The sequence below is a fragment of the Pantherophis guttatus genome, chromosome 3, assembly GCF_059756535.1.
Source record: "Pantherophis guttatus breed Tessera chromosome 3, ASM5975653v1, whole genome shotgun sequence".
Taxonomy (NCBI): domain Eukaryota; kingdom Metazoa; phylum Chordata; class Lepidosauria; order Squamata; family Colubridae; genus Pantherophis; species Pantherophis guttatus.
The window spans coordinates 167,871,005-167,898,826 of record NC_142065.1 but is presented as its reverse complement, the minus strand read 5'-3'; the positions used below and the strand labels follow the sequence as shown (position 1 = coordinate 167,898,826).

The 27,822-nt window shown below is 34.9% G+C and overlaps 1 protein-coding gene and 1 long non-coding RNA gene across 12 annotated transcripts in view; both read left to right on the top strand.

Annotated features, from left to right (window-relative positions):
• Positions 1-27,822, top strand: part of ZNF521 (zinc finger protein 521) — a 316,223-nt gene that overhangs the window by 273,240 nt on the left and 15,161 nt on the right. For all 11 annotated transcript variants that reach the window (XR_015733603.1, XR_015733604.1, XM_034429635.3 and 8 more), the window contains 2 exons: positions 1,522-1,653; positions 5,527-5,642. Coding sequence is in view for 9 of the 11 variants with exons in the window: in XM_034429635.3 (XP_034285526.2) it covers positions 1,522-1,653; positions 5,527-5,642 (248 nt within the window). In the remaining 2 variants the exon portion in view is untranslated. The remainder of the gene's footprint in view (positions 1-1,521; positions 1,654-5,526; positions 5,643-27,822) is intronic.
• LOC148114893 (uncharacterized) lies at positions 17,569-26,821 on the top strand. The gene is made up of 2 exons (XR_015733606.1): positions 17,569-22,650; positions 23,240-26,821. It is a non-coding gene; the product is annotated as an uncharacterized LOC148114893 (long non-coding RNA).

The following is a 27,822-nucleotide window of genomic DNA, read 5'->3' as shown; positions in this document are numbered from 1 at the left end:
ATTTGGTAGTACTTGGAATGCTTCTAGCTGGGGGGGGGATGAAGGACCTCTGAGACTCTCAGTAAGATGGTTACTAATAAGGGGAGGAGAAAACCAGTTCAAAGATAATGCAGACTTTCATGTTCAGGACAAAGATCTATTGTACCATGCAATCTTTAAAAAACAGAAACCTTAATACTTATCAAAAGTAAATATTAGCATGATATGTTTGTGGTAGTATCTAAATAAAAATAGAATCCCCAAATTCTTTCACACCCAATACAATCATGGTCTATGAAGCTGACAAGAAGTTACATGGTTGAAGATGTAACATCTGTCAATACAATACAATACAAAAATAAGGTAGGAAATGAAAGATACCTGGACAGTTCCTTGTTGCTTTAGAGGAACTTTCTGCAGTTTTAGATTTAACAAAAATTAGGCAACTGGTTGGATTCTCATTGGATCTTCCTTTGACAGATAGGTAGTACAATCTGATGTGACCAGAATGAATATTAAATTTTAGGCTGACCATATTTTCTTTTACCCCAATGCTGGATGGTCCTGTGATCCTTTAAGAAGAGTATTATCATAAATAAATAAAAATAATTGTAGTGGCAAAGGAACTTCAATAATAAATCAGTGTTTATTTACCTAAACTGATATACAGAATAACCAAGGGTGGGCACAAAAGCAGTGGGAAAGAAGTGACTTCTGACTTCCTCCCTGCTTCCCTGTTGTCTTTGCTTGTGGGAAGCTGGCAGGGAGCATCAAAAATCACAATCCTATTACCATGGGGACACCAAAATACCCACAACATTGCAAATGAATTGGTCTGAACAATTTTAATTTTAATTCTACAGTAGTAATGGGTCCCAGACTTTTTTAATGCATTCTTTAAGTTAGCGGATGTTAGATACCTCGATTCAGAAATTGTTGGGGTATAATGCTCTGTTCAAGATAATTTGAGAGTACAAACAAACAAATAAACAGATAAACATGAGTGTTACAGTTGTATATAGATAGTAGATGTATTTGAATTTTCTTCCCATTGTAAGCATCCAAAATGTGGTAATTTTTATTCACCTAACCTGTTTATAGTAGAGTGATTGCTGCCAAAACAAAACCTTAATATCCACCCTTATTCTACTGTAGACTCTGGTGCAGAATAAGTTCTACAACTTAATCAAGAGCACCAAGATAATTAATTGTCTAATTAATTAGGTCTAATTAGCTAATTAATTAATTAAAACTGGGTGCATGTGCACACTTTTGTTTTACTAGTTGTGTTCAACTACATTTATATTATTAAATCTAGCTGCATTTACTGTATGTGTACTTCTAATTGTTGGTAGCAAGCAAATGTTTTAATAACAACAGATTTGGGGGAAGAAGAAGGGGTTGTGAAAAGTTGTTTAGTATGTGATATTTATCATTTATGATTGCTTTATTCTCTTGCTAAGCGTCCTGTATTTTTTGACAAAACTTTAGAGGGCAAGTGTAACCAATAAAAATACATTTTCTCCAATTTTACCCCATCAGATGAAGGACTAAACCATGAATGCAAATTGTGCAACCAGACATTTGATTCTCCTGCCAAACTCCAGTGCCATCTAATAGAGCACAGTTTTGAAGGAATGGGAGGGACCTTCAAGTGTCCAGTCTGTTTTACAGGTGAGTACTCTGATAGGACTCATTCATTATGCACCTTGGCTTTAATGGACTCATGTATATTCTTCAGTAATATCATTTATGCCACCCTATTGAAATTGGAATTCTATCTTTCCAACATTACTCTCACAAAATATGTTTTTATCTGATTGGTAGGATGGGATTCGGAGAAAGGATCCTCTTGCTATGTAGCAGATTCTTCTGCTTATTCAAAATGTTGGGGAGAATGGAGGAGTATTTCTGCTAATTTGCCTCCATAACTGCATTCCTGCATGTCACATATTTGGCTGGCTTGGTTCAGTTACAGAGTGAAGAAGGGTATTACTGTTATGTTTCTGGATCACAGTTATCCTTGAAAAACTGATAAACTGCCAAGACTGTTTATTACCTATTGAAAATATGGAGAAAATAAACAGTTAGTTTTTCATATTAACAGTGAGATCTGCAGGAGGCTGTTAATTGAAAACAACCTTACTTTACCTTTTCTTGCCCGAATCTTAATAACTTTGTACCTTATTACTGATTTTTCTTAGAAGCCAGTACATAGTTTAATGTCTGTTTTTAAAATAAGACTTTTTAAAGCAGTATATAATACAGTATTGTGAAAAGAATTTGATATTCTAAGGTGAAAAAAATTCAAGTTTGGTCTAATGCAGGGGTCCCCAACCCCCGGTCCACAGCCTGATACTGGTCCATAGCCTGTTGGGAGCAAGGGGCAGACAAGTGCGCAAAGCTTCATTTGCACATGCTTGGGAGCTAAATTGCGTGCATGAAACCATCCCTTTCCTCACATCACCACCGCTGCTTCTGCTGGTCCATGGAGCCAAAAAGTTTGGGTACCACTGGTCTAGTGTAATTAGGCTAGAAACTAGGAGACCATGAGTTCTAGTCCACCTGAGTCATGAAAGCTACGTGACCTTGGGCCAGTAACTCCCTCAGCCAACTCATCCCACAGGGTTGTTATTGTGAGGAAACTAGGAGAGAAAGGAAAATTAGGTATGTTATTTTTCAAAATAATAAAGGCAGGATATAAATACATACATACATACTGTACATAACAATAGTCTATACATGTTGAGTATGACTATAGTTGGGTATGCATAGCACTGATGTTTCCCCACCAAAATTGGTTATGTTTGTTGCTGAAATAAATGTGTGACTATTTTTGCATCTGCTATGTGCAAGTGGTATCCTGTCATTTATTACCACCAGTGATACCAGTTCAGCGCAATACTCTAAGACAGGTTTATCCAACTCACATGCTGCCCTGGAGAGCTAGTAATTCTTGCCTCCAAGATAATAGTAAACATTAACTATATTATATTTTTATATGCGGCCCACGACAATTCTCTTCACTCAATGCAGCCCAGGCAATCCAAAAGGTTGGACATCATGCTCTAAAACATGATCCTATTGATTGTCAGTTAAATGATCATTGTACCAGTATCATAGACTACCAGGCTGAAACCAGAAAGGGTACTGTCAACAAACTGTATGTGGATTCCTACACCAGACTAAAGAATGTTGATCAAATACATCTAAATGCAACACAAACAACACATGGCTATCTGGGCCCTACAGCTTGCGTGTTGATTCATTATGAGTAGTCAGCATAATGACTTGCAGCTGACTCACTCTATTGAAATATATGAAAATAAATCTTTCCTGCATAATCACTATATAATGCATGCTGCTGTTACCCAGTGATAAGCATGCATTTGTGACTTTATTCGGTAAATCATAACTGAGTACATACTACTCTTTTGATCTAGATCTACTGCATCCTCCAAATTGCCTTACTTTCAGATTATTTTCAGCCTACCCAACAGTCGTCTACTAACTTTTCCTTCTGCAACCAAACTAATCCCGTGCCATTTCTCCTCCCTACAATATTCAGTGCTGCCGGAATCGGGACTCAATCACATATCATTCTAGTGAAAGAAACCCCATCTGTCAGCTTTTTACAGATCCACTTCCTTTATGAGCAGACCTCTTGCACAGTGTGAAATACAAAGACTTTCTGGATGAATCATAACCTAAAACTATAATTGGAAATCTAATACGTTAAGGGCCCCATAAAAACATTTTATTTCTATTTAATAGTAGTAATGCCATTGAACTTTACAATTTAAATATAGTGTCCCGATGTAGGATCTGTTTTCTAAAAGAGTAAAGTCAGCAGTCTGCACAGCTGTATATCATCAATAGGATGCCGTTCAGGATTGTTATTTCTACACTGAGAAGAAACCCCCCAAAATGTTGTTTCTTGTTCTTTGGCAGCACTTTTCCCACTAAAACTGGGACAAGCCTTGCTGCTATTTCTAATTACTGCCTCCTACTTACTAGTTAAACATTTTTCCTCTGTATTATAACATTTAGTTACTTGTGAGCACACAGGTTGCTCTAATAAGGTTTGAAGCTAGTTTTGTGTTCAACAGTGTGCCTGTCACCCATGCTGCTTTGGTAATTCCCACAGTAGAGTTTTTGTTTTGTTTTCCACATTTTCTACATGTAGACAAAAGTCATTAATGTTGAATTTATATGCTATATTTATACCTAAAGTGTGTTGTAGGCAACTTTTAATACCATTTGTGATTCTAGAGTGTAAGTTTTGGCTGTGTAATAAAACATTAGAAAAACAATTCTATTTCTGTTTGTTTCCACGAATAGATTTCCCAAATAACATCAAGAACAACATTTCAGCTAGAGGCTTTGTAAAATGTGTTCAAAGTATTGAAACTCTTATTCCAATATGTATGTTGAGAATAACAACAATTTTTTTTTGCTGATGGGGTAAATAGATACAGCACATTAATGATAGACAATGATGTTTTAGGAGTAATATGCTATTAAATTTATGCAATCTGCAGAATATTAACAAGAACAGAGAATCACCAATATAAATTTTATATGGAATCCAATACTTTTCAACGTAATGAAAAATGTGATTAAAATGTATGACTCATAAGAACCCTGTTCTAATTCTTTCTTTTTTGTTGGCATTCAATTAGAATTATTTTAATGATTAGGAATGGAGTCAAAGTTAAATGCCAGCATCTTTAATAAATCCTTACTCTGCCTATACAAATTAATATTGTATATGCAAACTTTTTTTAGGTCACAGTGCACCAGGCATCCATCAGAAGTCAGTGCTGCCAACCCAAACACTGCCTCTGGCATATACAATTTAATTATTAATACTATGTCTCCTAGGTAAACTGTTACACAGTCTTAGGGCCTTGTTTGTAGTCATTAAAATTGAACATGTTTATATTATTGAAACCTTTGCATTCAGTGTGTACTCAGCGTTGATCTTAAAGTATCCAAAGAGAATTTACTTGTAGTTCTGTTTCACATTTATAGATATTGCCCCAATATAGCTGTGGGATATAATTTTTAACATTAATACATTTCTGTACAGAATTGTTTCAATACATTAACACATTTCAATACAGGATAGAATCAGTTACTTAGGCAAATGCACAAAACAGGCTTTAGAATCTGTTACTTCCAAATTGTTCAGTAGCAAGATTTTTAATGTTGAATTTTAATGGAGTCTGACTTAATTTTAAATTGTTATGGTAAAATGGAAAAAGTACACTTCTAAATGTTTGTGATTTAAGTGTTATTTGATTATGTTTTTACCAGACATATAAGCATGGTTCTTTACAAAGAATAGAAAAGAAAATTAAGACTTGAATGTCGAGTTGAATAATCATGGCTGGTGCCTATTATAGCAACAGTATAATCAGAAATTATAGGGTTCTTTGATAATTGTACCCTTTGCAATTGCTGTGAGTAATGAGGAAATGTTCACCGAAAAAAGTCTCTCAATGTATAACAAAAAGTTCACATTTTTCTTTTTAATGTTTCCAGTATTTGTTCAAGCCAACAAATTGCAGCAACATATTTTTTCAGCCCATGGGCAAGAAGACAAGATCTACGACTGCACACAATGTCCACAGAAGTTCTTCTTTCAAACAGAATTGCAGGTATTTTGCTTTTCCTCTGTTTGCATAGAGGGTGCATAAAATATATTATTCATTAGATACTAATTATTAGCTACATTGCTCCGATGTATTGGTTTCTGTGAAGTTCTACGATGCTTCCTGAGAATAGGGGTAAGGAAAGATGGATCAGAAGAAAAAATATATGTAGTCAGACCACAGAGTGAACCTCTTCAAGTTGTTTCTAAGAACTTTAAAGCATGTAAAGGAGCTATATGATCTGGAAAATATTTTTTGTGTTTTTAACCCCAAACAAATCATTGCATTTTGGAAGTTCTACCAAACTGTTTCTGATCAGCTGCTGTTTGCCAGAAACAAAACCTGAAACATTTTGATTGTTATAGGGTTTCAGTTGTGCTTTTCAGGAGTACTTTTACACATCCTGTGCATCGTCTGGCAATGGCCTGCCCACCTCCTGATCTTGCTTTCAGCTTCCCTTTCCTCCCACGACTGCCTTCCCACAAAACTACTGCCAGGACTGAAGTTTACACGTGCTGTCACTGATGAAAATCCTTATCTTGGCTTTTCATACCACAGGCAGACGATATAATCTGAAATATGCATGTTTTGGTTTGGGCACAGACCTCCCAAAGCCAGCTATTCTGTGCCTAGAATGGTTTGTGCATGGAACATTTTCTACATCCATACTATAGTGTGGATTTTGAAAATCTTGACAGTTCATTTCCATTTCCCTTCTCCAATAAGGATGGTTAGAAAGCTATAGGTTTTAAGTCTCATAAAAAGCAACTGCTGTGTATGTATCAAATTTAAATAACAGCTGTAAATCAGAAACAAAAAAGCCTTACTCATTTCATAGAAAAAGAATTAGCAGTGCTACATCCATAGGTGCCAAACTATCTGCAGGAGACATGGATACTGTCTGTGAATCCCAAAATAGCAACATCTGGAGAATTGCAGGCAAGAATGCCACAATCTCATGAGGTTACACAAGAATCAGGTCATCAGGGTCTCACAAGATTTAACTGTTTCACCAGATACCTACCATATATTTTTTAAAAAATATTTTTGGACAGCCAAATGACTATGTGGTTACATTGTCATTTAAAATACTGTTGATTTCTCCCACTGACATTTTTTGGTACAACGAAGTAGTCCCTGGGCAGCAGTTGGAGTTGCTAATATCTTGACTCCATCCATGAAATCACTTAAAACAAGAACCATTTGTTTCAAGAATTCTGAATTTCATTGTATGAATTTCTAGAGTCCTGAACACAGTACATTGAAAGCTAATATTTAAATTTCTGGGGTTTTAAATTGAGCTGAATATTTAATAATTTTAAATTATTTTAATTGATGTTTGTCTTGTGCTTTTAATAGGCTGTACACCGCCCTGAGTCCTTCAGGAGAAGGGCGGTATAGAAATAAAATTATTATTATTATTATTATTATTATTATTATTATTATTATTATTATTATTATTATTATTATTATTATTATTATTATATTCTTTGTAGTAGCAGGATAAAATCTGTAATTGCTCACCGTCACAAATAATTCCACATCCTACAAGCAGTTGGTATCATGTAACATTTAGATGTAACTAATTAGATGTAGCCATAAGACAGCGGCAGGAATTTGGAAAGCACAGGAGTGACTTGCATGAGAAATATTTAAAGTGCTTGTTTTAAAATGGGTGGACTGCCATCTCTGCTCCAGGAGGACATGGGTGGCACCAGCTAATGTTCCTGACTAACCCTGCACAATATGGCACATGAAGAAGGAAAAAGCTACTAGATAAAAGAGAAAAAGAACCAAATTTAGGGCCTGAACTGCTATAGAAGTATTGAAGGGTCATCACAGGAACAAATTATATAGAATTTAATACGATAAACTGATTTGTTCCTCAGTTAGCGTTTGTTCTCAGTAGCAGGAAGGAGATACAATATGCATCAGTACTGTAACTCAGAGTTGTGATTTTATTGGTATAAGCCCTATCCTCAATTTTGGCTTGACACAATGACTAACTGTGACTACTTTCATAATCTATAGATCTGTTCTGTTCTGGTATACATAAGATCACTTTGTTCCAGCTTCTTACTATATCAATTATATTTATTTGATGGTAAATACAAGTGCAGTGTATTCACACATCCAGCTTAAAGCATTTCATGTGTAAGTTAGTTGGATCAAAATTTTTCTGGAGGTGTAGAATTAAACTGTAGTAATAATTTTGCTAGCTAAATAATAAATATTAAATAATAAATAAATAAATAAATTAAATAAATAAATAAATAAATATTAAAAGTTGGGAAAGGCTTAAAAATACTGTCTTAATTATTATGTTACTCAGTAGTTCTATTAGTCTCATAGCAATTCCCATAGCTTGAATATTTCTGATAGAATTCTTCTTATCAGGATTTCATCTTATTTGGCAGTCTTTTTCTTGAACCTAGAAAAAAGCTTTGTCCTTCATTAAAAGTAATAATGTTGAGTCAGTGCTATTTTGTTGTAAACCCACATTCTGCTTTCAGTGGGATACTATAGAGATTACACTAGAGAGAAATGGAAAGGAAGAAAGTCTAAAGATTATTATGTGAAGATAGGATGCTTTTTTAAAAAAATGTGTAAGTTGTTACTACATAGCAGCTATGGATTTGCTAAGAAAAAAGATTTCTATTTCACCTACTGAAAATTAAGAAAATTGCATATCTAAATTATTGAACTGGATTTTAGCTTCAACAAGCTAGAAATAGTAATGCAGCATTTTTTAAAAAATAAGATGAATGTACCAAATGAGGTAACATTTTGAAACTTATACATTCATAATTTACACATTATAATGGCATACCAATAGATTGATGAATCTAAGTATCTAAAATTGTTATTGTATCACATTTACCTTGATGAAAAATAATCAAATACATCAAAGCTGATAATTATCGATGAAATGATATCTGTTCAAAGAACTATTTTCTATAGCTTTTGAACTAATTTAGCCAAGAAAAACCAGCTTCAACAAAATTAGCAATGTGGCTTCCCATTTCACCTGCAGTTGATTCTATAGGTCCTTGTGGCATGTGTTTGTACTATAAATGTAAATGATAAAACACACATAATCTTAATTCCACCCATTTCTTGCAGTGGAAAATGTGTATTGGAAACTGGTACTAGATTGTGCTATAAAAATGGCTGATAATGTTTTTTGTTCATTAATGTGTGCCTCCAAACAGCCATTGTCCTTGGAAAAGAATTCAATGCAATAGTGGCTTTTAAATGAAAGGAGTTTTAGCACAAGTTTAGCAGAGGCCAGTTTGTTTATAGTTTCCCAGGGTTTTTTTTTCTCCCCTCTCTACATTTATTCCCAACAGATGGTCTAGGGTTCAATGTTTTGTGTATATCACTTCACTCATTGATAGGTGCAGTTTTATCTGTGATTTAGTGAAACACTGAACTGAGCTGACTATAGAATTCCTAATTCTATAGTCTATAGAATTATAGTCTATAGACTATAGGCCTAATAAACCAATATAGGTTAGCATTGCAAACGGAGGTTAGATACAAGAGCTATGAAAATAGTTTAGATATTATCATAAGATGAAAACCATTGTGAAATCATTGCAGTCAAATTTTGGTGATGTTAATGCAGCACATGGTTACTGTTAGTAATTAATTATTCTAGCAAGGACATCTGAAAGGAGCTTTAAAAAGTCAAAATTGTAGTTGCATGTTCAGAGCCCTGGCTTGTGACATGCATTGTGCATTTTTGGGAGAAAAAAAACAAAACTTCACGACAAAAAAGACTTTTATATAGTATAAAAGAAAATGCTATACAATTTCAACTGCTTTGGCTTAAATAGAAGAAGTGTAAATTTGTGTGTATTCCCATCTGTTGGGAATAAATTTAACACTTATCCAATACTGAATAAACTTCTGAAAGAATAGGGAATGTAGCTGTTTATCCTTTATGGTAAAGAAAATATATAATTACTTTTCAAAAGTTAGAAAATGCAGAGAATGAGAATTTAAAACTGTTCAGTAAGGTGATACAGTGCAACAAAAAGTCATGTAAAGGCCAGATTTACAAGTAAAATCCAACAGGTTGGTTTAGGAGAAATGTGCACTAAATTAGAGGTAAGCAATATTTGGCCTCCATATATTATTGAACTGCAATTCCCATTATCCCTTACCATTGTTAATGCAAGTTAGGCCTAACAGAAGCTTCATGATATTAAAAAGATTCTTTTAACTCAGTGGTTTTATGCTAATAATAATAGAATTTAGGGCTTTTACTGAAACTTCTGTTTTGAAAGTATCCAGGAGCACACACACACACACACAAAAAGAACCCACCCACAGCTATTTAGATTTATCCAATACTTTGTTCATTTGTAAGCCCACAATTTTCAATGTTTTATTTGGATATTCTGCAGGCCAACAAGAAGAAAATTTAGAAGAAAATCTGTATTATAGAAAACAGAGCTTGGGTTCACACACTACACTAATTTATAGTTTGGTTTGCTTTGTTTGATCTTAGTGTTTTTAGTGTTTAAAACTTCTTTTTAAATCTCAGGGTATGATCCCAAGAAATTGTGCTTTATTCAACTAGAGATTGCTAAGCAAACTATGGCTTAGTACAGACCGAAAGTACCTGTCATGTCTGTTTTATTGCTGTATTGCATTCTTTATGCAATTTTGATATAAAATCTAAGATCTGCTCTGGGTTTGCCAAAAAAACCTAAACAATTGGAGTGACATTTCAAGTGTACTGCCATTTACAATACTATTGCTATTGAGCTACCACTCATTAGATTGGTAGTTGTTTGCATTTAATTTTAAGACTGACACTACAAAAGCAGTCTGTTCCTAACAAAAGAGATTATAATGGAGTTGAAATCAAGAGTACTGACCACAGTATTGCCTTAACAATTATTGATAAATAACATAAAGACTGGGAACCCTAATCCTAACCCTAACCCTTTTTTTTTTTTTTGAACAAGTTTTATTTTAAAAAAAATTTTACATACATAATTTATGAACAGAGAATTGACCGGGTCACACTTAACACAACTTATAACATAATTATATATTATTTTTTATAGTCTATTCCAATCTTCTTTTTTGTTTTTTCCAAATACAATTTACATATTTCAATTTCTGCCATGATTTTCTTTTTCCCTACTTTTTTATCTTGTCTTAATCTCTTCTTAATACATAATATATAAACAATATCACCATCTGCCCTTCAAATCCTAATTTCTTAGTATTACTTCAATTAATTATCTTATTTCTCCATTTATAAAGTATATTTCTCAAAATCCTCATCACAATTTAGCTATAAACAATGTATTTCATCTTATTCAATTTTTACATTGAAACCCTTTAACTTAATTGACCTTCCACATCTTATCTTAATCTCTTCTAAGTACATAATAAGCAATATCACTATCCGCCCTTAATTCCTGATTTCTTATTATAGCATCAGTTAATTATTATATTTCATCATTTACAACATATTATTTCAAAGTCCCCATCACACTTTTTTACATTTCAATTTTATCTCTTGATTTCAGTTATTTTCATAATTGAACCAAATTACCACTTCATATTTCATCTGCTATTCATTTTACAATACACAATATACATCATCATATTTACTTTTTACATTCACAATTACTAATGTTAATACAGTTCCCTTAGATCTACTAATATATATCTTAATTCCCTTCCTCCTTTCCATTATTCTTCCCCTTTTAACCATTTTCTCTTGGTCTCTCCAGAATTCCACTTCTTTATAATTTTCTCCCTTCATCCCATTCTCTTGTCTTCTTTTTCTTTTTTCTTTTCTTTTTATATTTATTATATCTTTTCTCCTGAGTCATTTCTCTAACTTTTGAGTCTATTACTCACATAATTCGGCCCAAGCTTTTACCTAATCTTTTCCCATTTTCTTCTCTTCCCTTCGATTGATTCATTTTTGGAAAATATTCCCCCCTATCCATTCTTTTTTTGCCACTGTAAATCCCAGTGTAATCATCTAACTTTTTACCTTCAATTTCTTTACCTTCAATATTATTTTCTTCCTTCTCATTTACATTCTCTTTTTCCTGTTTAGTATGTTCTAACAAAGTTTCTAACTTTTTATTGCCCTTTATTGAGTCACACACGTTTTTAAGCATCTCAATTAATTCCTCACATATCCAAGGCTCCATATTGTTAATTTAAAAAATTATTGATATTTTAACATATTTAATTAAGATTTAAGTCCATATAATCTCTTTTTTATTTCCAGATGATATCCAGTACAAATGTTTTTCCAATCCACTCCAATTTAAAGCTTTATTGTTTTCCACCTCCTTTAGAAATTGAGACCAAGCAGTTTAAGTAGAAACAAATACTCCTTAAAATTTCTCACAGCTCTTGTAGTGATCAAGGTCACTGTTGTTATTTCTTTCAATTTTCAAGCCAGTCGTTGTAGTGCTTTCTTTCCACCATCAGATGTCTCTCTCCAATCTACAATTCTCAGAACAACAGAGTATCCAGCTTGCAAAAGTATTTTAAATCCACATAGAATACTTTATCTCAAATTTCTTTTCCTTTTATTGTTTTTAATTTCTCCAAATTCAGTTTTCAATCCAGTTGTAAAATTTCCTTTCTTGGGCTTTAATACTTTAACCTCCTCTTTGTTCTTCCTTCAAATTTCAAAACTGTCAAAATTATTTCAAATCCTCATTAAAAAGTACTTTCCCTTGGGTTTCTTTTTCTTGTATTAGTTTTAATTTCTCCAAATCCAATTTTAAATCAAATATAAAGTTTTCTTTTCTGGGCTTTAATATTTTCACTTGCTCTTTGTTCTTCTCCCTCCATTAAACTTCCCAAGTGCCAATTAGTCACTCGTTTCCTTGCCAGGACAACTTTTAAAGTTTTTTTTTTAATTTCCTTTTTTACCTGTGAGTTGGCCAATCACTCACCCAGTACCAGTACTCTGTTCAAATACCAGTCCTGCACAAAATCTTATTCTGGTTGCCCCAGCATCAAAGCGGTCATTTATAATGGCCGCCACCCCCGCCGCTGGTTCAAAGAGCTGCCTCCGACCTTTCAAGGAACTTGCCTGTTCCTCTCGGTCATCCGAGGCGCCTCTCCTTCTTCACTGTCCCTACAGGACAGTTCCAGTCTGAAGACCTCCCGACAGCGGTTTGTCTAGCTGGATTTTTGTGAGGCTCATTGGAGCCCACTATTTTCCAGCCAGTCTCATAACGATTCTTCCGGTTTTCTCAAGATTGGAACTTTCAACTGAAGCAGATTAAATGTGAAGAATATATTCTTAAGGGGAAAAGGCCAAGACTATTTCTTTAAGTAAAATAAAGAATTAAAATTGACAATAATTGATCCCTCGGATGTATGAAAAAAAGAACTGCCATCAGGGATTGTTTTTCAATCCCTGAAATTCAGCTGCAACTGCACATTAGGTCAAGACAATCTTTTGACCTTTTTTATTTAAAAGAAAGCCTATATGAATTCCAATTAATCTCAGCCAGCTGAAGTGAAATGGCTTCACATAATAAATAGCCTTATTTTTCCAGAAGTCATGAGGTTGACTAAATTCTGGCCTAGTTGCTATACAAATAAATAATCAAGTTGGAGTTTGCATGTAGAACATTCTTGCTGTTAATTCAGAGGCCAATGACCTTGTGTCCTTCAGGTGTTTTAGATTAAAACTGACACTAATACCAGCTGACATTAAGGGACAAGTGACAGTAAAGGATTATGGGAACTGGAATGTCAGATTGCCTACTTCCGCTTTAACAAATATGGTTGTGTGACTTCATATCAAGGTGATTTCTTCCATCTGTGATGCAGGAGATTAAAAACAGTAAAATAGTGAGGTTTGCAGATCATGAGTCTGCTCAAAACTTCTTAATTTACTGGGGTATAGAAACTGAATTTAGACACAGAAAAAAAGGGGGGAGTGAAGCTTCTTCGAAGTCTCACTCAATTCCTGGTGACAATATGGACAATTCTATATAGTTTAATTAGTAATACTAGAGAAAGTATTTGCTCCATGATGAATGTTTCCCTTTCTGCAGGCCTGCAATTGTTTGGTGGTCCAGGATGCAGGATCAACTATATCAAACTTGTTTAACTTTTTCAAGTTTAGCCAAGGAAGGTTTGGTGCTGCTTCTACTGGGAACAGACTTATCAGTGATATGCTATTTTTCTGGCAGTCTGTTTCCATTTCCCCCAATAGTTAACATGTAGTTGGGTATGAAAGAAATACTTTGGGAAAAATATTTCTTCTTTGTACTTTTTTTTCTTTTTAAATCATATTTTAAAATTTTAATGCTTAAGAAAAGAATGCTTCAGATTCCTTCCACTGCTACTTTTCTCCCCTGGGGACTGAAGGATTTTACAGCTATATTAGTCTTTCATAAGGTAATTCTTTCCTGAAAAAGAAACTTCCTGGTCTAGAGTATGTGAACTCAACCTGTCTTTGATTGGCCTATTCAAATGTAATCACTCCCAGTGGGTAGGTGGTTCATTAGTCCATGAATATTTATAGCTCTTTGTAAAATACACTACATCAGACTTGTCACAGCTACATTCTCATAGTACCAAGAAGTATGTAAAATGATTAAATAGCTTGGCTATGTCGACGTAGACAATTGAAATATTTTTCTCCCTACAGGGACAGTTGTAATCATGTATAAAGTAACCCTTCTTTTCTTCAAAGGCTCTAAATATTGTTTAGATGTTATGTCATTTAATTTCATTATACTTTGAAAAAAATTCAGTGTCACATGTCACTTTGTAATCTGGATAATATGCAATAAGTAATTGCACAGATAACAGTTATAGATCTGTGTGAATATGTATGTGTGCTTTTGTAAAAAAATCACTGTGATGTACAGTAAAGGGAAACTTGTTTATGCTATTATATTTTTAGCCTACTTTTAGCCTAGGGAGGAAAATGTTTTCCATTATGGCTGAAATGAATTAACTTTTATGCATAATATTGAGAAGAAATAAGAGACAGTCATTACAGCAATTTTTACATTTTATAATGGCTTATAGGTTTTATTTTTTTTAAAAAAAGAGTCAAAAGTCAAAATAGTTTGCAGTATGACAAACATTCAGTGAAATGTTCAGAAAGAAAGATTTAAGTCCACAAAATTCATACAGACGTTGCTGCTTATTCCTCAACTTAGAAACAAGGTTCTATTAAATATATTGGTTAACTATGTATGGTCTTCAAGCCATAATTTATATCTAGCATTATCAACTTCTTTGCTTTCTAATTCATTCATAGTTTGGAATATTAATGTAAGTTTCAATATTAGTTTTAAAGTATCCCGATAGAATAAATATGTAAGGAGTAGTCACGGTGAAGTATTTTGTTTATGTCGATTTTTAAAAAACTAAGATTTCTAACTTAAATCATTTATTTTCTGTTTGTAATTATTCCACAAACCAATTTAGAGAGTGGCATTCACTGTTCCTTAAAAAAGACTTCATTTTTACACTTCAGGGTTTTGGGGTTTATGTTCCCATTTTGACTTCTCATGTTTTTGTAACAATTTTACAACTTATTACATAGTGGGAAATAGTTTTTGTGTGTATGTATATATGTATGTATGTACTAAAAGTATATGTGTGTTCATCAAAATGAATATAAGCTTCCCTTTTCTTAATGATCAGTTTAGTATCTACACATTGAAAGACTAGTTTTAAAGTAGAAAAATGTTATCACCATTGAGGATTGTATTTCCCACAGCAACTGCAAATACGAATGCTAATTAGTGAAACCAGTTGAAGGATAAGGTAATATAATAACCATTATATTCTGTAAAAATAAATAGGATTTTTGATAAATTAGTAGATGGACAGTGGGATTTGAATTTGTAGTCCAAAACACAAGTATACCTGAAGGTCAGTTCACATTCTATGGAATTAATGATGTTATCAATCCAATATACCAGTGGTCCCCATCCTTTCCACCTTGGTGGCCCAGTGTGGGGGGGGGGAGTTACAGGCATGCGTGCACATACACAGCTTCATTGGTGTGGGCGCAGGCGCAAGCGCCCTCCACTCACCAAATGGAGCTTCATGTGGGAGTGCAAGGGCCCACTGCTTCTACAAGTGGAGTTTCATGTGTGTGCACACTTGCCCATCGCTAGTGCTGCATCGTTTTGGACAGACCAGGGCCTGGTAGTGGACTGTGGCCCAAGGATTGGGGACCCCTGCAGTATACTATAACTATTCCAAGTTGCACTTTAAATTCAGTTCCAGAACTTACGACCAACAAAATATCTTCTTATATTGTAGCTGTTCCTGCCAAAGGGCATTTGTATCATGAAAACCATTAGGTTAATCATAACTTTGTTCACATAAGTAATTAGTGAGGTTTTTTTTTAAAAAAATAGTATGTCAAAAAAAATCCTATTATGGCATGGAAAAAGCTGCTTCACATATGAATACGTTTTGGAAAATTGCCTTTGCTTTTCTTACCAATATATCACTACTGTTGGATGGCATAAGCGCCATTCAACAACTTGTTGTTAGCTACTCCATTCTCTTGCAACTAGAAGTTGTCCTTACATTACATTATTTTTTATCTGATCTAGAGTTGAAAATAAATTACTGCTATTTTTAAGAGCCAGAAATGCTCTGGACTATTTCCCTCTGTCTCCCTTCCTCCTAATCCAATTCTAACTCCTTCATGGATAACCCTAATGATGGAAGCACTATAATCTAAGATTGTTTTGTATTTTTCTGACATTTAGAAGCAATTATAATAATGTGTTGAGCAGTAGCCCAAGAATCTTGAACTTTCAAATGAGATTGAAGACAGTCCTGGCCACATTCAGTCTTTTTCACTAATTACATTATCTTAATTAAATTATCAGTGAAAGGAGCTCTAGGGTCCATCTTTTGACTTGAAATTATAGAAATTGAAATCCAACCTGCTAGAGAGGATGAAGTTCAAAAAACTGAAAGAAGATTTTACCCTATACTAATGGCTCTTCAAAAATTATTTTCCAAAATAGTTGTCAGAGAAATTGGGAAGATGACTTCTCTGAATTATTCTTTCCCAGATTATTAAGGAAAGTTAGCATACTGTTAACTTACAAAGGCACAACTTTCTTTAAATGGATTTGGAATGGGAGACCCACAATGGTGGAAGAGAAGATTTTATTTTATTTAATCACAGAAATAGTATGGAAAGTTACATTTCAGCCCCCCAAAGCCTTAGTCGGGTATGGCAACAAGATATCCCATTATACAAGTCTCCTCAGTAGTAAAATTCAAAACTGCTAAAATAGGCCAATTATAAAATATACATTCTTATTTGCTGTGCAATTAAGCAGAGGAAATCACTTAGCTAAGCAGATACATTATTTGAAATAAAGTATTTCCAGACTATAAGATAAGAGAGCCAGACTTAATAGAGAAATGTATGTTTATTCGGTGCCACTTCAAATTTAAAGGTTTATTTCAGTTCAGAACAAGCATAAAATAGCACCTAAAACTTTAGGATCATGAATCCTCCAAAACATGCAAACTTATGTGAATGGTTGAATTTGTAGCACAAAAGTCTACAATTGTTCTAGGACTAAAATCTACAAAAAAACCACCTAATAGATTAATATAATTGTAATATAATATTAAAATTATTTTTGATAATATATTAAAGGGAAAAGGGAGTAAAGGAAAAATAATAAAATATTGTTGTATTGCTATCAATAAAAATAAGGTAAAGGTAAATGTTTCCCTTGTCCAATCGTGTCCGACTTCAGGGAGGCAGCATTGTCCAAAGACACTTTCATGGTCTCATGACCAGCATGACTATATGTTTGCCAAGGCACACAAACCCTGTTACATTCTGACTGAAGTGGTACCTATTTATCTATTTGAATTTGCAAGGTTTCGAACTACAAGGTTTGCAGGAGCTGGGCAAATAACAGGAGCTCACTCCGTCAAACTGCATTTGGGTCTTGAACCCAGGCTGTCAGCTTTCCAGGTAAGAAGCTCAACACCTTTAACTGCTGAGCCATCGGGCCCCTATCAACAATAATAAATAACAGTAATAAGTGTGTTGGGTACAATCCCAAAACAATTGGAGTACCACTTGAACATGATCAGTACTGACAAATTCACAATCAGCCAATTGCAAAAGGCAGTTTTACTTGGAACAACTTACATTCTGCAATGATACCTGTAACACCATCAAACATCCACATCTGCCTAGATCCGATAGGCAAACAAAAATGCCAAATCTAGTCTGAACATCTGGCTGATTGTGTAACAAACCATAATAATAATAATTTATTAAACTTATATGCCTCCCTACTCACAATGACTCTGGACAATTCACAAGCTTTAAACAAAGAACTGACAATAAAATAAATAAAAGATAAAAATGAAAAAATGCAAGTGTGATTGCATTTGCAAGTGAGGGGTATCTCTCTTCCTTGCCAAAAGCCTGAGTGATACCACCCTCAAGCATTTTGTTCTCCAAAAGGTGTGTTTATCAAGGGGTATTAATGACTGTATTTGGCAAAATTATCTCAATTTATAGAGGCTTTCTTCATGAGTGAGTGACATCAATCTTCTTAGAAGCATGTTTTTATTATAAATCACATTATGAAATCACAATGGATGAAATAAAAGTGGAGCACCAGCAATAGAAATACCATTAAGATTCATCCCATTCCTGAAATGGGGGTGGGGGTAATTTAGCTGCAGTTTTCATAGAAGAGATGTTACACATTTGGAAAAAAAATGGTATATTACTTTTGTTGACAAGCATTTGTTAGAGCAAGGCGTTTTCAGAATAGAACCTGTGTATAAGTGGCATTCCCATTTGTAGCCTTTATTGTAATACTTGGTGGCAAGTCTACAGCTAGTAACAGTCTCTGCCCGGCAGCTATGAAGGAGCAAGATTCCATTGTTCATGAGAGAATGGTGCTCGGTGTAAAAATCTAGGATGTGGTAGGCAAGATGAATCATGCTTAAAAGCAGTGCTTGCGGTGCTGTCATTTAGAACAGGAACACCGAAGCTTTAAACGAAAGTGAAAGACAGGATAAACGCCCCCTTTTAAAAGTGGGGAAATTCTTAAACTGCCTAAAACAATAAATCTTCGCCATTGATGACTTTGCTGAGGGCAAGACAATTTGGCAGAGGACTCCTTTCCCTTGAGATGAGAAGCATAGGATTGTTTTAAAAATGTAAATAGAGTTACAGGAAGGCAGAATCTGACAGAGTGCTAGAAAAAAAAAACTTCTGAACTGGAAGAGCAGTTCAACAGCAGAAACGGTTTTCAAGAGAGGTAGTGGACTCCCCTGTACAAGATACGTGCAAGTGAAAGTAAGATTGTCCTCTGTCTTTGACACTTCACCTTGATTTCTGCAGGGAACAGAGAGCTGGACTTAAATCTTCATCCAGGGACTTTATGATTCTGGAAATTTTAAAGGACATTAAAACATTATTATTATATATTATATGAATAATATGTGCCACAACAGCCTCAGTCTGGTGTCTTCCAAAAGTATCTATCAAACTACAGCATCAGTAGTCTCTGATCAGCAGGCATGCTAGAGATGATAGGAATTGTCTAATACATCTGGAGAGTGCTTGGTTCAGGAAGAATCTCTAAACACTATGAAGAAAAAGGCTGAGCCTGACTCTTAGAATAGACTTTTATATTTTGGAATTAAATCTTTTTTACATATATTTCTAAATAACTCAGATACAGTGTTCTGTCCAGAACTATTAGGGCATGTACACATAAGCTCTTTCTACAGTAAACAAAACCTTTGTTGGTTTTTGCTACTTTACTGCATTCCAAGCCTTCTTGGAGGGATTGGAGAGTGCAAATGATGTGACGTGAAGGGGCCTCCCTTTGCATGTTTTATGCTTGACCTTTTCTGTTGCCCTTTTCTGATAAATACCATCTTTACCCATATTATCTTATACGTGTCTGTTCAAAAGCAAACTCCTTGAGTTCACTGTGGGAAATATTCCAGACTTCACTACCGGTATATAGAAGGTTGCAGACTTAATTCATTGTGCATGGATTACAATTTTAATTTGGATAATTTTATGTACACTGAGAGCATATGTACCAAAGACAAATTCCTTGTGTGTCCAATCACACTTGGCCAATAAAGAATTCTATTCTATTCTATTTTTTTCTTAATAGAATTATTACCTGTCTTCGTGCTATGGGAAACGAATGCTTCAGCAAGGTTTATATATTAACCAATGCCTATTTATACATACTGACAGCCTAAAAGAGAGAAACGTGAGTTCTTGTCATAACCAGAAGTGGAAGATAGGTTGATGACTTTAGTCAGTCATTTTCTCTCAGTCCTAAATATTTCTGAACTACAAGTTCCATCGTTCCCTTGCAATATAATTCAGCAATATAAGGAAAGCCACTGCCGATCCTGCTCTAAGGCATTAGGCAAAATAGATCCCCAGCATAATCTGTGGGCAGAGACCAGCAATATAGGTAGAGTTATATAATAATTTGTTTATTATTTTCACCTAAGATTTCAGCTTACTGCTTAGAAGGAACTTAATCTCTTTTACTGGCAACTAATTTTCTTTTCAATGACAGATCATTAGATGGGCAATAAGTGCATTTATGTCACAGAGAAGGTCTCTGTCTTTTGTTTCTTTTCCCCTTCTCTATAGGTATACATTGTACAATACACTGAAATGCTGTACCATTAGATATTAAGAGTACATTTTGCTTTGTTTTGAGTTTGTCAAGGTGAAAGGTGATGGTGCAGGAAAATGGGACTGTATATTTGCTGTGGCAGAGACAATAAGAACTCACTCCCATGCTCAGTTATAATTCATGACTATACTGGTGGGAAGTCCTTATCCCTCTGTGGAGTTAATGCATCTCTACTGTAGCCTGCTGAGAGCACCCTGCCTTCCCTCCCACCATCTGTGCCTTCACTTGCATGCCGTTGCCGATTCTCTTTACGGTGAGATCTCTTGGTGTTAAAACTGTCAAACTACTTCTACTTGGCAGAAGTGGCTTGATGATCTGTATCAATGTTAAATTCTTATCTAAATGGAAAAGGGCTGGAAGAAAGATTTATAACGGGCCAATTGTATCAATGAGCTTTTATGTCTCTTTCAAACTGATTCTCTGACTTAGGAAGTCTAATTGGCTTTGTTTGGAGGTTTTTATGCCAAAGATACAGCAGTAAATGGAGATATATATATATATATATCTTTTACTAGTATGCTGACTATATGTGTTTGTGCGCACACGCGTGCATTATATAAGCATTTAGCCAGCATTTGCCTGAAGTGCAGCAAATGGAAGCATATTTACCCACCCATTGCCTAATTTGCACAGGCAAGTATCTCTGCTTTCCCTGTGTTTATTTGCTCCTGCAACTGAAGCAAACCACTCAGAGGCAGAGAATTAATTGCCTCCATGTTTCCCAAGGCAGGGGAGTCACATGTACAAAGATTATAAGTAAACAGAGTTGTATCTAGACTAGACCCCATATGAAGATTTTTATAGGGTGAAAGGGCTGCCTGAAGAGACCTGAGATGTGACAACTGCCTTGATTGAAGCATAGGCGGGTCAGAATTGGACCACAGAGATTTGTGATGGCATTCTTATTACTATGACCCCTTGCTGCTGTTCCTGGTTGTATGACTACAATAAGATGGAAATAGATATATACCTTGCATCAATAGAACAAGATTTATTTATGGATTTCACAGTGTGGGTTGTTGTCGTTTGTTGATAACACATCTTTAAAACATAAATCAAATCTAGACCTCAGATGCCTGTGAATAATTTTAACAGATGTGATGTCAGAAGAGGTTCACTGTGCTGTGAACTGTGGCAGAAATGACTTTCACTGTGTGTATGTTTTGAGTGTGTTCTCTTGACTATTTTTATTTTTCATGGTTACTATCAAAATGATCTCTAGCTATTTGTTTTGGTTTTTCATTTGTTGCAGTGGATCAAAATAGCTTACCTTAAAGAAGGTTTTCTATTTGGGAGCAGTGCATTTTGCTAGCACTTAAACTGCAGAATATTGATTGTTTCCCAGCTACCTAGCATATTATCATAGGAGACCTGTGCATAATATAATACCATTTTGGAAAAAGTATCAGCACCATTGGAGTGTGCAGGTGATTTTACCCGATAAGCTACACTCTACTATTCTTAACTGTTTTTCTTTGATGGATCTTTTAAAAAATCTCAGGCTGTGTTCTGTGCCACTGGAGCACTCATTGGGGGATTTGTTTGTTTGTTTGTTTGTTTGTTTGTTTTAAGGAGCAGAGTTATCTGCCTTGCAGTTTGCGGCTTTGCTGTTCCACAAATCTGATTAAGAAAATATGAAACTTCCAAGAGACTTTTTAAGTTTTACGCCCACCCCAGACCTTGCTTTTCATCTGCTCCAAGGAAACTTTATATCACACTGCAAACACTAGATTGGGCTGTTTTTTGTTTTTGTTTTTTCATCCTCTCATCCTGTCTAATGAGAGGAGCATCATGCTAAAGTTCCACACCTCTCAAATAGATACTGCGAGAGCGACTTGAGCAGTGCACAGGTTTTCTTAGGTGAAATATCACTTTGAGATGACATGGCCGAGTAGCCAGGTTGAAATCTGACCTGGTATTTTATTAATTTTGCACCGAGATAAATCCTGAAATTCTGACAAACTCCATGACAGGTGAAATTCCTTCTTGCAGGATCTGCTCAGCACGCAGCTGCTCATTTCATTCTGTTCTGAGGCAGGCAACAGGAGGGCAGCTTTATAATCAGCCCTCAAAGGACCCCCAGCCGCCCCAGAGTCCTGGGCTGATTGAATAACTCCTGGGCCTCTTCCCCTAGGCCTCCATCAGCAGGGGTCCTGTGGAAAGCAATCTCCTGCAGTCTGGCACAGAAGTGAGCTTTAAACTACTATTTTCTGCTCTCCAGAGGAGCCTGGAGTACTAAAAGATAGATGGACTGCAGATATTTTATGAGAAACTGTCAGAAGAAGAGCAGGGTAAATGTTTTTTTTTTTTCCTTCTTCTTCCTATCTTCTTTGAGTCATGGGCTACATTATAGTGCCATTTCTCCCAACGTCTGGTACATTTAAAGGAAGAAATTAATTGGTTGGCTAACATTAATTTCTTTTCCTGTATCTCCCCTTGTTTTTCACTCTTTTTCTTTGTTTTATTTTACTTTTTTTAATATTCACTCAGAGGCCCTCTGCTTAACCACAGTTGCAGAAAATCAGTACCATTTGTACTGAAATATTTATAACGACAGAATGAAAAATTGGATTCATTTTCTGGCTCGTAGCCGAACAGTCGGCAACTTTATGCAGCATTGTTTAGTATCTCCGTTCCTTCGTTTCATTGGGCTGTCTTCAAGCACATGCACACACTTCACAGGAACACTTCCAAAAACACAAGTCTGTCTTTCCCTCCCACCTTTACTCTCAGCAGTGAGAAGACAAGCCCTGCATAGCCCTTGAACTATCTATAACACAGTATGGGCAATTGGAGGGGGGAGAGAGAGAGCGAGTAGGAGAAGGTGGAAGAAGTAGAACAGATTATGGAATAATGCATGCAGAAATCTTTTTTCAACAGGAAGCACCATACAGAGGAATTGCAGAAGAACAACTCCGCTGGGGTACCTGAGAGGCAGAGGGTGGCCCCCCATCTTTGGCTATGATATGGATAAGTCAGGGGCGGATATGATATGACTAATATACATGGAGTTGCAGATTTCATAAAGGGCCTTCCAATTGTTCTTCCATCCTCTAAATAAAACTTTATAGAAAGTTAACAGGCTTCTTTTTAAAAATTAGTAAAGTCTCTTTCACCAAAGGGATCTGATGTTTAAGTAATAATAAACAGTAGCCCAAAATGAGCAGCAAAAAAAAAAATCTGTATAATCAGCAAACAAAAAACAAATTACTGAGTTAAATGAAACAATAGAAACCCTACAATTGCTTTTCATACAATATTTTATCAGAGGCTGGCTTTTTTTTTTTTAACCATCCCTTTGGTGAAGTGAGCTTTGAAGTGAGATCTCAAGAATATTGTCCTACGAACAGGCGGGGGCAATAGAAGTTACACGAAGCATTTAACTAACAGAATGGAACCCAATTAATAGGGGTTGTTTTAAACATAAGACTATTTTTACATATATCTAAACTGTTTACAATCTGGTTAATTTTAAATCTAATTTAGGGATTCAGACTTTCAAAATCTTTATGACTTCAGGTATCAGTCCCAATCAGTATAAATTATTAGGCATCTATAACCATTTGCAATTTTACGGCATATGGTATGATGACTATTCATTCCTCATAGCTGCTTCCCTGACCAACATCATCCTGTATATTCTGTGCCCCTTTTCTTTATTCCCCTATATGTAGTTTCTCTCTCTATTATTTTTGGCTGCATGCATGAATAATCCATGTACTAAGGGCTAGACTACATGCAGTAAATTGTATGTTAAAGATTTAACTCATCGTTAATGAAGATAGAACCATTTCCAGCATAAAGGAGGGGAAATGATATGGACCTGCTGATTTTCAAATCCCAAAGACAACATTCCAGATTACAGACACTATTTAAAGAAATAGTTTATGTTTAATTTGGTTTCTGCCACTGCCCTCTACTTCAAATGTTCCTTCAAACAGTGGGAGGAATAGAAGCCATTTGTAGTAGAAACCCTGAGAAAAGTGAGAAGTCGATTGGTGGTCTTAAAAAGGTTAGACATTTCAAATAAAATTGGTCTTGTTCACTATTTTTCATGTACACATACCAATGTTGTGAAAGACAGAATAATAAAGTATGTAGAGAAACTGAAAATAGAAAGGGAACCACATTAATGTTTATTTATGGCAAACATAACCTGAAAATGGAGCTACATAAGGTTTTTTCAAGAAGCTGAACAGATATTACAATGACAATAGGGCTTAAACATGATAATATGACTGTACAGATCTTGCTGATTGTGAAGATCTAAGGTAGAAATATTATTGAACTTCAGGGACTTCATCACAACTCCAAACACATGTTTCCTTTCATTGTTAGAAAAAGTATGTTGAAAGGAAAATGACTCCCCCCACCACTTTAAGCTCAAACCTGTTTTTTTGTTGCACATACATTTTGAGAGTCTAGTCTTTTTAACAAAGTTGTTAGTTTATACACTTCTCAGAGATAAAAGTAATCATAAGAGCTTTAAATTAGAATAAGTGCCACTTCAATATGACAGATTCCTTTGAGATCTGATTAAAAAGCAGACTTCCCATTGCCTGCACCTTTACGCTTAACAGCATTACTGTGTTTGCTTGTTTATAGCTTATTTTTTCAAAAGTGTAAATGTGCTGCAGCATCATGAATCGCTATCTGATAGACAACATATTGTTTTCATTCTGGGATCAAGAAAATATTTTACTTTAGAAAGTTTCTTCAGTGAACTGCAGGTGGTCCTTCCTCACCACCACAATTTTAAATGCATATAAATAGAGACAAACAGCTAATACAGGCAACTTGCCATTATTAGGGCATGGGTCAGTCAGTTATATTTCCTCCTTAAATTGTTTACCTGATGCTACTAGAGTTTTGCAGGATTATAAAGAGTTTTTCAGGGATTGTTTTTAGCAGGGACATGCAATCCTTAAAATTGCCACTGCAGCAACAATTGATAAGGTTTGTAGGCTCATGAGATGAGCTATTCATAAATCATAGTCGGGTGTTATCCATATGCAGCCTTTGATTAAATATTATAAAATACAATTGGACCTACCTTATTTTTCTTTTTATTCATGCAATAGTTTCCTGAGCACAAGGTGTTTTTTATTTTGTTTCCATTATTCCTCTTTTCTTCATTTTACAGTTTTCCTCATTTTGCAGTTTTCATTATTTGAAGAGCCTAGTCTTTCAAAAATAAAAGTCTACCTTTTTTGTTGGTGTGCTGAGGAATTGACAAGTATATGGTACCTATAGCCCATGATTAAAAGTGCTATATTTCAAAACCGAGAAAAGTCCATCTCTTTCTGGACAGCATAGATTAACTTCTGAAGTGCCAGATCATTTAATGTCAGGTGAGCAGTCAGTTATGTAAGAGAATTTCTTTCCTTTCTGTTCTATAAAATGGATAACACTATAATGCTTCAGTACATAGAACGAATAAAGTCTCTACATACTGTGAATTCCAATGTTATGGCAGAGGGCCATAGAGATCATGGACTCTTACTCACCAGATGTATCAATTCCTTTTAGAAGGTTAAATACCTCAAGAAAATAAAAGATACTTACAATTGCTTGAGGAGGGAAATGTAATAATAGCTTTTACCACAAATTCAGGAACAAACTGTTCCTATGTTTACCATTACCAGCCATGATTGAATATTCTGTAATTACTATAAAATTCCAGCATATTGCTCTGGTAACACTTACTTCTCCTTTGCACAAGTGTAAGTGATTACACCTAATGCAAAATATCCAAGAATGACAATGCTACAGGTTTACTATCAAAATTGCAATAAAGACATAAAATCTTACTGGATGAAAAATATCACAGCAGATATCTGCTATTTTTTCCTCTCTGCATTTATATTTGAAAAGAGTGAGAAAACAGGTCTTAAAAGGGGCCACCTTGATATCTTGATCATAAGTTTTTCACTAATTTATATTAATTAATAAATGAACTATTTTCAATGCCTAATATAAATATCTTTGAACCCAAAGATAATCATGTGAGTCAGTAATTTTCCAATTGCAGATCAATATGTTGTTAAGGAAATCTACCTGTTTGGGGTGTCTGAAGGGAGGCTTTCTTGCAATTCATCTAATTATTTGTAATCGTCCCATTCAAAGATCAGGCTGTGTGTTTAAAAAAAAATCAAGAAAGCACCTTATCTGCAGTAGCTCCCTCATTTCTGTACCTCCTTAACTCTCTTGCTCCTGAAACATGCAGAAATATCAGAAATCCTGTCAGATTGATGGGAGGAAAAGAAAAGCTAGGCAATAGGCATTGATTCCCCCTGGATGTGGATACATAGTCAGGTTGTAGCACAAACAGTCTAAAGTCTGAATAAGGTGAAAGAGGCAATTCAACTGAGCCATTAGTTTGCACTGAGAATTACAGGCGATGTCATAGGAAGGGCATGGTTGGGAGAATGGTGACAGCAGAGAGCTCATAAATATCAAAAACATAGAGAAGAAAATAAAGAGAAGGAACCTCCAGGAACTCTAGAAACAATGCTATAGAGAATATATGCAGCATTGTGCCTAATATGCCAGGCATTATGAAGCCCTTCAGGGTTTTCCTTCATTTGTAAACTACTCCAAAATGGCACTTGGTGGCAGGAAAGTATATATTTAAAAAAAACCCAAAACAATAGATTAAAACATATACCTATGAAGTTGGAATGTCCACAATCAATCAAGGCTGAAAACACAATGGAATAAAAATATTTTGACTTCTCTGTAGAATATAAGAAGGAAGGATGCCATAAGTACCTCTGGGAAAACATATTCCAATCTTTTGGGCATCGGATCGGTTCCATGGAGAAAGGTTTTTTCCGTGGACTGGAGGTGGTGTGGTTTCGTATGTTGCCTGCATCCTGTGGATGGGACTTTGCTTGTTTGTGCAGACCAGTTTCTGACATGCCGCAGACCGGTGCCGGTCCATAGACCGGGGGTTGGGAACCCCTGCACTAGAGAATATGTGCTAATAGTAATAATAAGAGACTAATTTTAATCATGCTATCTGATATCATGGAAATAAGATGCTTTCATTATATTATGAATATAATGTTGTTTTATCAAATCAAAGGTTTTTTAAAACAGGTTTCAGCTATATAGAAGAATTACTATAGACCATCAGCAAACAGACATAGACCTAGGTTCGAATTATTAATCATATTCTTTACTGGTGTGAAAATAAAGGACAGAATTTCATATCTTTCTGCAATAATATGGTTCAATAACCATATATTTTCTTTTATTTGCAGATCATGTATTTTGCAGAATAATAACTAGTAATTAGTAAATCTACTTTCTTCATTAATAGTTTTCATCTTATCTCATCTTGTCATTCAAGAGTGATTAAGTATGCATAGAAACGATGGCCTTTGTCATGGAAAGAAGTTTGTAAAATATTTAATCCAGACCCCTTTTCTGAGGTATTTTTATTTTCACACAGTTCAAAT